This window comes from Schistocerca nitens, chromosome 1, assembly GCF_023898315.1.
Source record: "Schistocerca nitens isolate TAMUIC-IGC-003100 chromosome 1, iqSchNite1.1, whole genome shotgun sequence".
In the NCBI taxonomy this organism is placed as follows: domain Eukaryota; kingdom Metazoa; phylum Arthropoda; class Insecta; order Orthoptera; family Acrididae; genus Schistocerca; species Schistocerca nitens.
Genome location: NC_064614.1, coordinates 641825685 through 641843308, shown reverse-complemented (window position 1 = coordinate 641843308; position 17624 = coordinate 641825685). Strand labels below are relative to the sequence as shown.

The 17624-nt window shown below is 34.4% G+C and overlaps 1 protein-coding gene across 2 annotated transcripts in view; it reads left to right on the top strand.

Moving 5' to 3' along the window:
• LOC126258120 (phosphatase and actin regulator 4B) overlaps positions 1-13496 on the top strand; it is a 781085-nt gene extending 767589 nt beyond the window's left edge. For both annotated transcript variants that reach the window (XM_049955617.1, XM_049955616.1), the window contains 6 exons: positions 2199-2332; positions 3901-4057; positions 4888-4943; positions 7825-7928; positions 10388-10560; positions 12625-13496. In XM_049955617.1, coding sequence (XP_049811574.1) covers positions 2199-2332; positions 3901-4057; positions 4888-4943; positions 7825-7928; positions 10388-10560; positions 12625-12640 — 640 coding nt within the window. In that variant the 3' untranslated portion in view covers positions 12641-13496. The remainder of the gene's footprint in view (positions 1-2198; positions 2333-3900; positions 4058-4887; positions 4944-7824; positions 7929-10387; positions 10561-12624) is intronic.
• Positions 13497-17624: the final 4128 nt, after the last annotated feature.

Sequence of the window (17624 nt, the reverse complement as noted above, 5' to 3'; positions counted from 1 at the left end):
GTCATTCTTGCGAAACACAACTAGCTCTTTGAAGTAATGAGTGCCATCGGCAGGGGATGTCAAACTGATTCCATATTTTAGATTTCGACACAGTTCCTTACAAGTGTCTTCTAACCAAACTGCGTGCCTATGGAATATCGCCTCAGTTGCTTGGCTTGGATTCATGATTTCCTGTCCGAAAGGTCACAGTTCGTAGTAATAAATGGAAAGTCATCAAGTGAAACGGAAGTAATATCCAGCATTCCCCAAGGAAGTGTTACAGGCCCCCTATTGTTCCTGATCTATATTAATGACATAGGAGACAATCTTGGTAGCCATCTTAGATGTTTGCAGATGAGGCTGTCATTTACCGCCTTGCAAAGTCATCAGATGACCAAAATGAATTTCAAAATGATATAGATAAGATATCTGTAAAGTGGCAATTGACACTGAATAAAGAAAAGTGTGAAGTTAATCACATGAGTACTAACAGAAATCTACTAAATTTCAGTTATGCGATAAGTCACACAAATCTGAAGGCTGTTAATTCAACTAAATACTTAGGAATTACTATCACAGATAACTTAAATTGTAACGATCTCATAGATAATGTTGTGGGTAGAACAAACCAAAGACTGTGATTCATTGGCAGAACACTTCGAAGGTGCAACAGGTCTACTAAAGATACACTTGTCCACCCTATTCTGAAATATTTCTGTGCAGTGTGTGATCTGCATGCAACAGGTCTACTAAAGATACACTTGTCCACCCTATTCTGAAATATTTCTGTGCAGTGTGTGATCCGCATCAGGTGGGGCTGATGGATGACATTGAAAAAGTTCAAAGAAGGGCAGCTCATTTTGTATTATTGCAAAATATGGGAGATAGTGCCACACACATGAACGTGAATTGGAGTGGAAATCGTGAAAACAAAGGCATTTTTCGTTGCGAAGGGATCTTCTCATGAAATTTCAATCACCAGTTTTCTCCTCCGATTATGAAAACATTCTGTTGGCATCCACCTACAAAGGGAGAAATGATCATGATGATAAAATAAGAGAAATCGGAGCTTGCACAGAAAAATTTAAGTGCTTGTTTCTCCCGTGCACCGTTTGAGAGTGGAACGGTAGAGAGACAGCTTGAAGGTGGTTCATTGAATCCTCTGCCAGGTACTTTATTGTGAATAGCAGAGTAATCATATAGCTGTATATGTAGATGAGTAGTTGGGATGTTTGACAGTCAAGTGAAATAGACTGTTTCAGTCAGTGCTTCCACTGAGGACTTTACCTTTCTGAGCGAACTGGAATAGTTTTCACTCAGCTGTGAGATGTCAATTTATGGACTACTTGAAAGAGAGAGAATGTTGTACTGAGCACTTGTCCCTCCAGTACTACTTTCCAGTGAAGTCTTTGGCAGAGGAAGAAGCAGGGCCAGTTGGATGGTAGTCAATGCCTTGCAGGATGATAGTATGTTCTGCTGACTAATATTTCTTGTTACATAGAAGTTCTACTTGGAGAAACATTTCTTTGATTATTTATAATCTAAATGCCCTTCTTGTCTAGTGTGACATATAGAACATTAACCTGTGAGACAGACTGTGTTTGAAAACCAGATAGAATCAGAGTGCTGGATTAATGACATTTTGTCTGATACCTCGTAACTTTGACCACACATAATTAAACAGATTTTAGTCTAATTGTCTATTCACACTTCAGAAAAAACATAAAGGCAGTTGAAAGATAGCTTATTGGCTGCAGAGTTACATTGTATTTTTTCTGTTAAATTAAGTAATGTTATAGCATCAGGAAGGGCACCAGGAGGTTATATTTATTGGAACACAAGTTTTTGTAGGAAGTTATTCTGATAAACTGTTTTCATGGTGTCAGTCAAGTAACGCTATGCTGACTGGGTGGGTTTAGTTTTCTCTATCCTTATTCTTGGGAGAAGATCAACAACTTCTGTCTGCAATTTTCTGCAGTCTACATACTAATTCTCACAATTCTAGAATAAAAGAGTTGTTAGGAAATTTCAGAAAAATAAAAAGGAAGAAGTGTTAATCCTAAATAAATATTATTTCTTTTAAACTGTCATAGTCTTGTATATTGCACATGCTTCAACATTACCCATAGCAGACACTTAAATTTGGAATTACATTGTCAGACAATAACAGTTAACATAGAAAAAAAATATTTCTAAAAAAATATGATGTTATGTTTCAGTGCTCGTCCTGTGAGATTCGGAATCCCTCTGCCATGTACAATGGAAAATAAGGAGAACACAAGGCCATATGTGATAAGAGAGGATGGTGATGGACCAGTGCTTTATCGAGAAGATGCTGACAGTGATGAGGAAAGTATGTGATATGCTTGATGTTAAAATGAAAGAGGATATTGTTATAAAAGTAAATTTGTGTTATTACTTTTTCTAATATTGTTTGACATTTGTGTGGAAATAAAACAGCATATGTGTGTAATTAACAAAGCATGGATTAATATAGCTGGGTAAAGAACTTAATCTCATTGTTTCTGTAGTGTAATTTATTATCAGTCACGTGAAAATATGTATCAAAAAATAAAAAAGCTTATTGTCATAATATTGTGCACATCTTTAAGTTTCTATAAATTTTTAATAATTTCTGAATTTTTGTTACACATTAGTAATCCAACAATAACATATTGCGTTTTGTTACAGTTTTATACTGAAAAACATTATTTCAGAATCGCAAGGCAGCTGTGATTCAGTGCAGAACACAGCAGAGCTCTTTTTAATTAGTCACTGTGTGTTTTTGTTTTTATAATTAAATCCACACTATTTTCACAATCATTGAACTATCCTGTATTTTGGTTTTAGGAGGGTTGGTTTAGAACCCTTGTAGCTTGAGGCTATTCGATAGGGAAATCTTTTACACTTGTTGTTTTGTGGCAGTGAAGCAATTGCCCATTTAGATGTGTCTCCTATGCTGTCAGAAATCCCTCTTCAGTTGATTCCCTGATTTCTCTTTAGACTCCTCCATGTGTGTCACAATATATACCACAATTACATTATCATTCGTGTTATGTGATGGTTGTGAGGCTTTTGGAAAGGATGTATTTTACGAACATTAGAACATTTGTATGTAGTATCTGTAAGGACTGCTTGAGATCAATTTTCTTCTGTTCAATTGCATTTTGAGAAAGGGCTGATTAAAGATTGTTGAAGGACAATGCAACCAGCCAGAACATCGTTGCACAACATAGAAATATTTCCAATGCAGTTGGGAAAAAATAAATACAGTGAGTCTGTTAAAACAGAACTCATAATGGTAGGCAGAAATGTCAGTGCTTCTTGACTATACTGTAATTTTATTTGTTTAAAATACTGTCTCACATTTAACACTGCTAGTTAAATGATGCTGTTCTGTGTGATATCTAATAAATAGTACTCGGTGTTGCCATGCTCCTAGTTCAGCACTGTATATAGCAATCTTAATTTCCAGTAATAATTTTAATCATTGCTTGCAACTTCAGTTTTATTGTCCTTAATGATCAACTTAAGAGATTTTGAAAAAAATGCAGATGGAACTAATAAGGGATTTTGTCATGAAAAATATTAATTGGCAGTAGAAAATGGATATGACACAATAAAAGTTGCAGCATCTCATCTTAGAGTAAAGATTTCTTTAAAACTCTTATATGCATAGTGAGGAAGACACTGAATAAAGTTCCCGCAAAGAATTATTACTTCTTAAACAAAATTATTATTGTTGAATACATACTATAAAGTTGCACAGATAATGATCATGCATCAAAAATGCAGATTATGGAATTTTACTTGCACTAAAATGTTTCTTGCTTTGTCATATAGCAATAAAGAAACTCAAACATATACCACGATTTTACAGTTGTTCTTACATAAGACAAAAACATTTTTACTCCTGTAAAGGTCGCCTTGCTGCTAAGATTGCACGGAAAGATAGTTTGGCTCTGAAACTTGCTTTGCGGCCCAACAGGCAAGAACTGATTGCTCGCAACATAATTCACGAAGAAAGTGAAAATGAACGAATGGAGACAAAGGAAGCAATTGGTGCACGGCTGATAAGGTGTGTTATACTTCAAATAATGTTCTGTATAATATGTTACTTTATGCATTTAAGTAATCAGTGTATACTCAGTTTTATTCAAACACAGCTGTCATAAAATGTTTTAAAATGTGAATTTTTAGTGTGTCACCAACGAAGAAAGAAATGAAATCTTGACTTAATATAAATGTATCAGGGGTTTCTTATTCTGAAATACTGTAAAACTATAGAAATAGATTGCATCCACGTAACACAAGATATTGTAACAACCTTAACATACACAAACTGATGACTGATATCAAGGTGTCAGAACAGATTGATCATTTGAGTTTGGAAACAGATAAGAATTCAAGTGAAATTGTGTAGAAAATTTGACAAAAAGGCAAAATCTGTACAAGGCAGAAACAAAATTTCAAAACTAATTTTGTCATTTGATTTCTCCCTTGCACTGTGTAAAATTTTAGATTCACTGATCCAACTATTCATATTTTTATTTCTATCTTATCCCTTTATGTTTGTTGCTCTCTATTAAAAAAGAACAAATATTACTTTATGAAAAACAGATATCTAGTAGCAGCTTACTTTGTGTTATTGTGTGTTTGACAATTTTCTACATCTCTGTCATTGGAAGCCTTTTTGTGTCTCTTTACAGCATGTTTTAAATTTGTGTGAATTTGAAATATATTTGTAAGCTTAAGTGACTTTTTTATGCTCTCTCTCTCTCTCTCTCTCTCTCTCTCTCTCTCTCTCTCCCCCCCCCCCCCCCCCTCAGTTTGTTTGTTTGTTTGTTTAGGGCACATAGTAAGATAAAAAAAAATCTAATGAAGTATGTATATTTAAACATTTGACAGGCGGCTGAGCATGCGACCAACACAAGAAGAATTGGAAGAAAGGAATATATTAAAAAGTAAGTATTTTCTACGGTGACTGAATGCTGCTTTGAAAGAAATCTCTGGAGCATTCTGTTTTTCTTAGCCATGTGAAATTATTCTTTAGATATTTTGTTGCTTGTCATACTGCAAAACACAGCTCCAAATGATCAGTGGTTCATCTCCATAAGTGCAGATCACTCACATTCATTATTTTTTATTCATATCTCTGCTGTGATGATACAGTGAGGAAGCAAAAACTCATGAGATACTAGTTTAAAAAAGTCTATACTTTTTTATTTTTATCTTTGGCAATTATGGGGACATTGATCATATATGAAGAAATATTGAAGAAAGTATTATGCAGAAAAATTTCTGTGAAAATTGAGTAATTTGTATCGATAAAGCCTAGAGCATTGTGAAGAACGGGTAAAAAGGTAGCCAAACATCAATAAACAGAGCATAAAATGCAAGTCAAGTTGAAATTTGTTTCCAGGATAATGTGCAAAGGTTGGTGGAAGAAAAGCTTGAAAAAGAAAGCCAAGTGCTTGAAGTTAGCTAACACTTATTTTTCTAGCATTTTGGTCTGTTGATGAATAAGTCAATTTCTACTGTTGTATTCCTGATTCAGACCCTGAAAGTAAAAGCTTATGTTTTAGGGCAAGAGTAAGTATCTTAGCTCGCCAATGCAAACTGTAATTCAGTATCCATAGTCTGCTTATATAAAGTGCTCTTAGAATCCAAATAATTTAGGAGTAAGGGTGACAGTTCACTGAACAATAGAAGTGTTGATAGGAATAAATGCCTCTATAATACTGTGAATTAGCATCATCAGTCCTAATTTATTTACATACTATCAGTCTCTTATTTAAAATAAATAGCCCATTGCATATGTATGTTTTCTCTTACTGTTTAGAGTAACATTTGATATATGTAGCCTTTGTACCCAACAGATGCCAAATAAACAGTTTACTTTGAACAGTATTTTTACGTACATAAGCTTCATTGCAGAGATCATTATTGCAATACAGTGAATTTATGTTAAGATGTTTACTGATTTTGTAATTTAATGAAACCAAAATATGTTTCTCTCTTTGTATCCAACCTAAACATGTGAGATCCATTCTAATGCTAGAAATTGGAAAGTAACTTGGTTGTTACATTTTCGTGCAAAACCACTGAACTGATTTCAGTGAAATTTGGTATGGGTATAGCTGGAAGTGAAACATGGACAATAAATAGTTTAGACAAGAAGAGAATAGAAGCTTTCGAAATGTGGTGCTACAGAAGAATGTTGAAGATTAGGTGGGTAGATCACGTAACTAATGAGGAGGTATTGAATAGGATTGGGGAGAAGAGAAGTTTATGGCACAACTTGACTAGAAGAAGGGGTTGGTTGGTAGGACATGTCCTGAGGCATCAAGCGATCACCAACGTAGCATTGGAGGGCAGCGTGGAGGGTAAGAATCTTAGCGGGAGACCAAGAGATGAATACACTAAGCAGATTCAGAAGGATGTAGGTTGCAGTAGGTACTAGGAGATGAAGGAGCTTGCACAGGATAGAGTAGCATGGAGATCTGCATCAAACCAGTCTCAGGACTGAAGACCACTACAACAATAAACAACAATAGCTGGAACCCTGAGTAAGAACATAGGCTACTTTAGAAAGTACGTATATTTAAAAGTGGTGAAGTAGTGAATGAGGGTAACTTCTGTTTTACATCAGTGAACATAAATTACACTGAAAAACTATTAAACTTGTTGCATAATGTACACATTGTATAAAATATAGCTAGCTCATTGTTCTGCATTGGGGGAGGAGGGAGAGGGAGGAGGAGGGTTGGCCCTCATTACAAACTATGCTTACCCAAACAGGCAAAAATGTGAGGGCAGCTGATGTTATTACATGTACAATAGTTTAGTTATTCAATGTCACTCATCACAACTAATGATATGTGACCACAGCTGCAGGTAACAGCTAGTGTTTTTTATATTTTTGTGAAAGCACTTGTGAAAATCTATGTTTTCATGTATTTAATAAACTTTTCGTTGTTGTAATAATCGGCATCACCAGAAACATGAGATCTCACTTCCATGTGTGACACTCTTCTAAGAGCCAAAGGAATACCTCCTTATGGTTTGTGTGTAATGTAAGTGTGCTTAACATAATATTAAATGTAATTCATTTACCCACTGTATTGGAACATAGAACAAAAACAGGGAGAAAAACTGAGAGTTGTTAATCCAAAGGCATCACGCTTACTTGTCAAAAGCATATTTTCAAATGCTGTTAAATTAAATGATGATATCTGAAGAGAGTAGGTCAGGAAAGGACTCTTGGCAAATCTCATGCCAGAACAATGGATATGTTAGTGGAGGAAGAGATAACACATCCAGAAATGTTTATTTGGCATTAGTACAAGCAACAGAGCATAAGAAGTTATAGGGGCAGGATACGATTAGAATGAGTAAACCAGATTGGCTAGGATTTTGAGTCTGGTTAATATGCAGAGATGAAGATAATAGAACAAGATGGGATGGAATGTATGATACCGAATGAAATGTCTGATGACATTTGAAAAAGAGTACTGGAATATGTATGTAGAGCTGTCTTTATACTACAGACACAGAATGTAGAAGTTAACTAGGTATAACTAGTAACACACTCTTTTTGTTCCTAGCTGTCAAGCAGTAACAAAAAGCATCTTTCTTGAAATTAAATTAACATCATTCTTCATCTCTCATTAAAAATATATATCAATCTGATTTTAATATTTGAAGAGATTACTGAGTTTTCACAATGGCAAAAACTGAACATTTAAAGTAAAACATAAAGTATTTATCTTGGTAACTGTACAGAAAAGAGCGATGTAACAGGCTTAGTATTTGTCTCTAACTTGTATTTATATTCTCGTACAGAACAAAGTGCAGCAGAGGAAAAGAAGATGAAAGAAGAAAAGAAGAGGATGCTTCTGCGAAAGCTTAGTTTCAGGCCGACAGTTGAAGAGCTCAAGGAGAAAAAGGTTATTCTAATTTCCATTGTTATCTTTTACTGTTTATGTTATGTTTCATAGTATATGCTACCATTCAAACATTCCTTTTGTAGTAAATTATATCTGCAATATATTATCACTTTTACATGGTACACCTCATTTACAAATGAGCTAGGCAAGATTTATATATTGATAAACTGATCTACTAAAATTGTTCATCAAGCTGTATGCAATCCATTTCATGATCACAACAAGTTCCCATTGACACACATTCAACAAAACTCTCAGTATTCCTATATTCAGTTAAGAGTTAAATTTTGATCAGTTGCAGACCTTCTCAGATATGTATGATAATAACTCTTACACAATTTCATGTTGCTTGAAGTTTGTTTACTGTTTTCATTAATTTGGCGTATGACTCACAAACTGCCTCCGCCCCCACTCCACAAGGTAATTTGATTAATAAAAAAAATCATGATGTGTGCACAAGGCACAATCATTTAATAGCTTGAATGGTTTGTTAATAATGATGATGAAACATACCAAAATTCAAATACTAAAATTAGAAGGTTCAATACTCTAAAAAAAAAAAATCTATTTTCTATAAAAAAAATTGTCCTTCCAACAAGTGATTGTTTGAAAGACAGACTGCAAGACATAGAACATAAAACATTGACCATTAATATCAAATCCTGACTTTCATTACTTGAAAGTAGTATGAAGATGCAGAATATCTCTTAAACAGTCGAAACTCCATGTAGAAATGTCAACAATGTAGGAAAAGATAGATTGCTACGTACCGTAAAGATGAACATCAAGTTGCAGGCAGGCATGATTAAGACACTTACACATAAGCTTTCAGCCACAGCCTTCATCAGAAAAAGAAAAAGACACACCGTTCATTCTCAGAAGCAAGCACATCTCAAGCACAGATACATGATCACCAACTCTCACAGCTCAGGCTTGAATGCCAGGTAGTAGCAATCTACCGGGTGATCAAAAAGTCAGTATAAATTTGAAAACTGAATAAATCATGGAATAATGTAGATAGAGGGGTACAAATTGACACACATTCTTGGAATGACATGGGGTTTTATTAGAACCAAAAAAATACGAACGTTCAAAAAATGTCTGACAGTTGGTGCTTCTGGTGATCAGAACAGCAATAATTAGCATAACAAAATAAGACAAAGCAAAGATGATGTTCTTTACAGGAAATGCTCAATATGTCGGTGGACATATAGCTGTAGCCAAGGAATAATGTTGTGAACAGCACTGTAAAGCATGTCCGGAGTTATGGTGAGGCATTGGCGTCTGATGTTGTCTTTCAGCATCCCTAGAGATGTCGGTCGATCACGGTAACCCCAAAGCCAATAATCACATGGACTGAGGTCTGGGGACCTGGGAGGCCAAGCATGATGAAAGTGGCGGCTGAGTACACGATCATCACTAAACGATTCGTCTAGCAATACTTGGTTTTTTTTTTTTTTTTTTTTTTTTTTTTTGTTCTAATAAAACTTCATGTGATTCCAAGCATGTGTGTCAATTTTTACCTCTCTATCTACATTATTCCATGGTTTATTAAATTTTCAAATTTATACTGACTTTTTGATCACCCAGTATCTTTTCCTACATTGTAGAATATCCCTTAAGATTCATCAGAAGATTAATGATACTTTTCTCCACTTTGTAGCAGCATATTACCTGCTCATCTACACCAAATTCCATTGTTAAAATCACGAATGTACAGAGTGGCTGGGTAAGATGAAACAGATTTCAGTTAATACACAAAGACATAACAAGAAGCAGCTGAACCAGAAAATTTGTCATTAAGGTTTATGCTGTCTTGCAGTTACTTATTTTAGTAATTTTAATTTTGAAATGGAAGAAGATGTAGTACTCCGAAGCCAAGTGAAATGTGCAAGTAATTTCTGTTATTAACTACAAAGATGCCATTAATGGATCAACCTGGTATGCATCTGAAAGTAACTATTTTAGGTATGGGCTACCAGGAGTGTGCAGGACTCCATTTTAACTCTGTAGTTGTACTTCACAGTTTCATTTGATATTAATCTGTGTTGAAGTTTCTTGCACCCTGCAGAGATTTTTCTTTTTTTCATTCTTTTGAATATATCCACCTGAGATAAGTGCCAATTAAGAAGAAAACTTTATGCACGCTTTTCCTCGCAGCACTCCTATACTTCCTTTAGGACCGATAACATAGAAGGTATAGAGGCTCTGAAGTTGAGAACACCAGGATTAATTCTTAAACGCCATGCAGGAGGTAAAGAACAAAGTAGTGAAGTGTGAGACATAACGTGAATCAAATTATTGAGCATTTGTGAATGAATGTCACTATGAATATAAAATAACATAACATGAAATACTCTTATTGCACAGTGGATATAAAGTTACTGATGTTGTATGGGATTCAGTATTTTGTGTGAAGGATTGGACTAAGTTAAAGATTTGTGTACGTTTTGTTGCAGATCATTCGATTTAATGATTACATTGAAGTGACACAGGCACACGAATATGACAGGAGGGCAGATAAACCATGGACTCGCCTCACACCTAAGGATAAGGCTGCCATCCGTAAGGAACTCAATGAGTTCAAAAGTTCTGAAATGGAAGTGCACGAAGAAAGCCGTCACCTCACAAGGTAACACTTAAGATCTTTTGTTTATTGTATCATTTATGCCAGTGTTTCCTTTTGATGTAATTTAAATGTAATTTCATTAATCCAAATGGCAGTGACACAATTGTAACCAAGGTCTTGGGGGTGTAAAAAAATTGAGCTTCTAAATCATTGCAGCCAAAAGATACTGTTGTCTGTAAATACCTGTTTTTAAAGTTGAAATTTATACCTATCTTCCCTTGGTGGTGTAAATAATTTAAGCTTCTAAGTCAATGCAGTCAAAAGGTACAGCCACATATGTCACATATTTTGATACTTGTAAACTCACTCATCAAAATCTATAGATTAGCTATCTATTTACAAGTCGGGCCTGGTGGTTTTTCAGTAAAGCACATACCTGGAAACTGAAAAGTGGCAGGATTGAATCTCAATTGGACGATTAATTTTTCAGTCTTTGTTTTAACCTGGCCTTCACCTCTCTGATGTGAGGAGTTTCCAGAAACGTGGTTCAGATTCCATGTTAAACTGTAGGTTCTCTTTCCTCAGTTGGATGACTGAGGTTGGTTAGGGACACACAGGTTGCCAAAGTGGCATCCAGTAGAAAGACTTTTGCTAGGCCACAGAGCCACACACAATTATCATTATTAACTATGTACATGATTAAGTGTATACAAAACCCTTAGAATGAAAGTCCTACTCACACTTGTCCGGACTTTACTCACTGATACATAGTAAAGAAAATTTCCTGATTGTGTGAAAATAGTATTATGTTATTGATTTATAGCAGAAGTCTATGTAATAAGAAATGAGAGCTGCTCAAGTGTGTGTTGTGCTAGCTTAATACACAGGAAATTGTGCCAGACACAGATTGAATCCATGTGTACTGGGTTATTGGTCATTGGCCTGGAACTTCCTGGCAGATTAAAACTGTGTGTCGGACCGAGACTCGAACTTGGGACCTTTGCCTTTCACGGGCAAGTGCTCTTCCAACTGAGCTACCCAAACATGATTCATGCCATGTTCTCACAGCTTTACTTTTGCCAGTACCTCGTCTCCTACTTTCCAAACTTTACAGAAGCTCTCCTGCGAACTTTGCAGAACTAGCACTCCTGAAAGAAAGGATATTGCGAAGACATGGCTTTGCCACAGCCTGGGGGTGTTTCCAGAATGAGATTTTCACTCTGCAGTGGAGTGTGCGCTGATATGAAACTTCCTGGCAGATTAAAACTGTGTGCTGGACCGAGATCAGCGCACACTCTGCTGCAGAGTGAAAATCTCATTCTGATCATTTGCCTGGTACACCATCCAGCTCAAGTGTGATTTTTAGGTAGTTTCTCAGACATTTTTAGGCAGATGCCTGGCCGGTCCTCAATCTGCAGTTCAGAAAAAAAGATAAACAAACTGTTAAAACACTATAACACATGGAACAAAGATTATGTGGTTTGCAGACAGATAGCACACATGACCTTCATAAATAATTGCCAGGTCATAAAATAGTAGTCCGTGCCACAGGTAGTTACATGGAAGCAAATGAATTTTCTCTCTTTCATGGTTAATAATTTTGGAACTATGAATATCTGTAGAAGAAATTATTTTTCTATAATGTCACATAATTGAAATATTAAATTGATTGAAATTAAGTTTTGAAGAACAGCCTGCAATATATATGCAAATCAGTTCTTAAACTCTATTAACAACACATATTGTATAGGGAAAGTTGTCTAATACTAATATTGTTCGACTGCCTTTATGCTCCATTCACAGATTTTTGTGGATAAAAAAATTGAAAAAGTATGCTCATCTGTATTTTATATTTAGTTGTTCATTCTTGACACCAGCCTCTCTGACATGTTAGTTTCACGTTACAAGACCCCTTTTACTCATATACTTTCCTTTCATTTCTCTCCTTTTAACTCAATGAGAAAAGACCATTTGTTTCAAAGACATGAATTCTTTAATCTGTAAAGTGTATTGCTGTGTACTTCATGAGTATGGTCCTCTACATACTTCTTTTCTAGTTTACACTGTTTATTTGAGAGAGTGCTTGGATCTTGGAGCATATAATTGGATTTACTGTTTTTATTTCAGGTTCCATAGGCCATGACGACAGCAACGTATAGGCAAGGAAATCCACTGGGCCAGTGTCATTCAGGGGCCGCTCATGAAGAGTGTACTTGTGATAGTGATGCTGCAATATAGTGTTACGTCCAAGCTGACTGACTTTTACACTCTCATCCTGGCCAGAAGTGATCCTTTTTTCATATGAAAATGAATCACATCTGTTACATATTGATTAATTTCATATTATTAGAGCAAATTTGTGTGTAAGAAACAAATTTTAATATCTCGTCTGTAAATAATGTAAAATTACCTTTGCAGCCATTTCTCGCAGGGATGGCTTCTGGACTCAGTAGTGCATTTTTTGGCACAACTCTTTAAGGGAAAGAAAGTAATGGTTACCCACCAAATCTTCATAGATCAGTAAATTTCAGAAGTGGAGATGAGTCTGCAGTTTTGTTTTGCCTGGTTGTGTAGCTGTGGGTGTTCATGGCTGCAGTTATGCTGAATGTAGTAAATGAGATAATTGCCTTAGAAAATTGATTGTTTCTATTAAGCCTGTCTAAAATGGCAACTGTATTTATTACTGTTTTTGTAGATAACAATGATCAAGTCTTAACCCTGTGGTTTCTCAGAGTATTAGAGAAATCATTATGAAAGTTTTATGTCACTACCAACTTTCTCGGGACATGAACAAATTATTTTTAATTATTCCAGTTTTCTTTATATATTGAGTTATTAAATGATATGTGAATGCACTTAGTCTTGTTATTAAATAAAACTATATATTTCCTGATGAACATTGTGCATGTAGGATATTCCCAGAAAAAAATATCAGTGTCTGGCTGGTTGCACCATTGCCCTGTAATTAAAAATAAAATTCAATCTATGTTTTTAAACAATTTGTGAGAGAGGTGTATTTGAGTGTATTGTTGCAATATTACTGCTAGAAACTGAAGTTTTAACACTTGATTTATCTTTCAAGTGATTTTTTGATAAAGTTCTTCAGTAGTGTACATCAATTTTCATTATGAAGTCAGTAAATCCTCCTAATAGTTATTCTTTTATTTTGTGATTTATTACTCGACATATTACCCTAAACATAAGAAAATCTGCATTAAGTAGTTTTTCAGAATCAGAACTGCTGAAAAATTATGAAAATTTATAATGATCTCACTCAATGTATGTTACCAGTAGTTAACTATTATCCCTTTGAATATGGCTACTATAACCATGATATGATTCTTCATTCTTACCAGTGACATTGCAACTGTACATCTTGACAGATTTTGTTTTATTAGCTGTTAACAATTACAAATAAGAGAAACAGAAGTTAATGTTAAACAACAAAAAATGGAAAAGGGGGGAAATTACTCACTTGGTTTGAAAACAGAATAATGATGGTAACCAATGTTGTACCACCAACAAATAGAACTACCTTTTCAGATATAAAATATGGGAGGTGTAGATGAAGTAAACAGAACTCGTTAGCAAGAAACTATTGAGTCTGAGGACAGAGAGATATTTCGGTGGAAAACTGATCAAAACTGCCATCTTGATAGGTGTGTTTATGTCTATACAGTCTATGCAAGTGTCATATACTAGAGCACTGCTTGCTAGTAATAATTACAAGCATGTCAATGTGAATGTGAATTTCAGCAATCCCTTAGTGAAACAATTAAGAACTTCACTGTATGTAAAGTAGCTTAACAGAATCAAAGTAATAATTTCATGAATGAAATGAAAGACAAATAACAACAGACAAATTTAAGGGAAGGAGAATTGGGAGAAAGAAGGGAAGATAAGGGAGAAAATTGACAAGTAGCTGAAAAACCAAATGGCAAATATATGAAAAGAGTTAAATAATAATGCAAACAAAGAAGGCCAGTGATAATGTGAGTTTGCTTAGTTAGTTTCAATGATAAAATAGGTATCATCTGTTTAGTTCCATTGCTAGGAAGGGGAATGTTGACAAATTAGATGCATTACAGACACTGAGATGCCACCTTTTAATTTGGAAAACGATTTCTACACAACTTTTACTTTATGACAGAGAGGTTAAATAATGCAGGCTAATATTTTACATTACATATTTGTTTGATATATATAATTTTTTCTTTCTCTTACTTATAACAAAACCCAATATTAACTAAGAAATAGGGCATGCTTTGATGAGCTTTTATGCATCTTCATTATTGTCCTTAATTGATTACACTTTCCTCCTTTTTTTCCAATGGATCAGATAGGTTGACCTTGTGCGTTCCTGATGCCAACTCATCATACATTGTTAATGAAGAGCTCAGATCCGTAGTGGTTTTGTTACATTTTCCAATTTTTTTTTGATGAGTTGATATTCACAACTTTCTTTTGATGCAGTTGGGTAGAAGTGAAGAGTCTTCAAAAAGCGTCATATAATGTCTTTATTCAGTAAGATCAAACTGATTGTTATTGATAATGCAATTTAAATATTACCAATCTGTGCACATTATGTTCAATGAACATAATGTTTGACAAACTATTACTCATGATATTTATGCATACCATAAACAATAGCATAGTGATGAATGTCTTGAGACCGTTGCTCATTTTTTGTGTAATGTTATTCATACAGATATGAACATTAGTGCTTTATTGTCCTTATTTGGGAAATATCTGATGTGACCTGTTTTTGGATATCTTTTCCTAGTTGAAACTGAATAGTATTTGTCAAGAGATATATTCACCCAGATGTGTGTTTGGGAAGGCATTCTCTGTGATAAAATTTTCTTAATGTTCGTTACTGACAAATAATTCTTCACTACACACACATGAAATTGAGAAATTGATGTGCAGTGTAATACATGCAGCAGATGGTTTTGAAAAACAGAAGAAATTGTGTGTGTGTGTGTGTGTGTGTGTGTGTGTGTGTGTGTGAGAGAGAGAGAGAGAGAGAGAGAGAGAGAGAGAGAGAATTGCATAGTGTGAACTAGTTATCCAACAGGCATGTATGTCAATTATACCTTTATGTGGTATATGGAAAGAAGCTGCATGAACCAGTTTTTCTGCAAAAACTGTTTGAAAGTGAGGCATTTCAAATGATTTTCTTTGCATTACCTGTATCATGTTTTGACCCAAAGTGATCTATAGATGATGTAGCAGAAATCTTTTTAAGTATTTTATGTGAGATTAGATTTTCAGGATATTCCGTGAAATATATTTTGCTAGGAATTTATCTTTGAACCTAATTTATGTTTGATATTTTTGTACTGATCTTGAAAGTGCAGCTTACCCCTTACTTTATCACAGGAGAAGTTGTTTCTTTATTGTATATATCTGACATTTTATAACTGTGTGAAGCTCAGAAGTTGATCGATTTATTGCAGTATCTTTGTTGTTACTTCATTTTTATCATTATTTGCTAGAAACTTCTAAAAAACAAGAATCAAGGATTTTAAAAAAAAGTTTCATTGACAGTCCTCCCCTTCCAGGTGTGGAATTATTCAATCTTCCATCAAATACTTTTACATTTAGGTAGGAAATTTATATTTGCTTGTGTTTGATTATACACAAAAATTGTCATTGTGGATTGAGAGCTGGCCACTCTTTTGTTTCTGTCTATCTTTTACTATAGTAGAACATTCCATTTGTGGAGGGTCAGATAACAAAAAAATTGGTATTTTTTATTAGCATCACTCATCTTTCATTAATTAACTTTTGTTGTGTTAGGGTACAAGAGCTGTTAATCCCACTGCATACCAGTCCTCCTCACTATCCCATCTCAAACAGTGAATTGTGCAGTCTCCCACAATAGGTACAGTTGTTATATTTCTACCAAGTATCAGAATAACAAGACTTTTAATTACATGTTATACACTGCAAAAATTATTTAAGCCTTTTTATTTCATGCATCATATTATTGCATCAATGAATGTAAATCTCTTTTATGGCAAAATTTCTGTATCTCACACATCACATTAATTTTTAAGAACTTATTACATATGTATCACATCATGTCTGCAGAGACAGTTTCTGCAATGTATTTGTTGTGAAATGTCAAAGGGTAAGGAATTCTACAAACAAGAATTGAAACTAATATAGTGAGACCTAAACTTTGAAGAAATGTGATGTAATAACTGACTGTCTTGGAATTAATCACTACACTTCACTCATGAAGGTTGTGTATGAATACACTCTCTCAGTTTTCCACAAATATATTTTGTTAGCTGAATGATTTGAATATAAAAATATTTCTGTAAGTAGAAATTATACATAAAATATACAAAAACTATCACATGTAGCAAATGACAAAGCTTATCTTAGTTGTAAGGCTATCACTTTTTTGTATCAATATTTACAATTTTGACAACTCTTAAAAATTTTGTTAAGAGTGTTTGAATGTAAATTGTGATGATGAACTTATTTTGTTCTAAATAGGGGCCATCAAAATTTGGCCATTAAATAGTAAAAACCTCAAGTGTATCAAATTTTATGCATTCACAATGTAATTCTGTATCATAGTCATTTTATTTGTATCAAGGGCAAATCATAACTGTGACCAATTTTTTTTCTTTTTATTTTCCTTTTTTCTTTTCTTTTCTTTTTTTTAAAAAAAGAATAGGCATGTGGCAGCCTGCTGAACATGTGCAGTTCAATGAAGGGCTGCTCTCATATCTGTGCGTGTTCCATTATTTAACTTTTCTTAAAAGTGTCTTCCGTGCAAACATCATTTGCACTGCTTTGTGTTGTGCATCTTCTGCAGCCACTGTGATTAAACCCATTAAGAAAATAAAAACTTAATTTTTCCAAATTTGTTTTATACTCTAGCTGACTACTGTATGGATTAACATCACAGAGGTACTGATGTGAAATGACTGCTAGCCTATGAGATGTGATTATTGTAAATCTATTGGTCTGTGCTACTGCAAAGAATATTAAGTTTTCTCTGTTTTGATTGATCCAAGTGGGAACTCCGTGAGTCAAAGGTGTTATGTAAGCAATTAAACAATTGTACTAAAGAAAACTCAAATACCTAGACTCAAGTTTGACAGCAT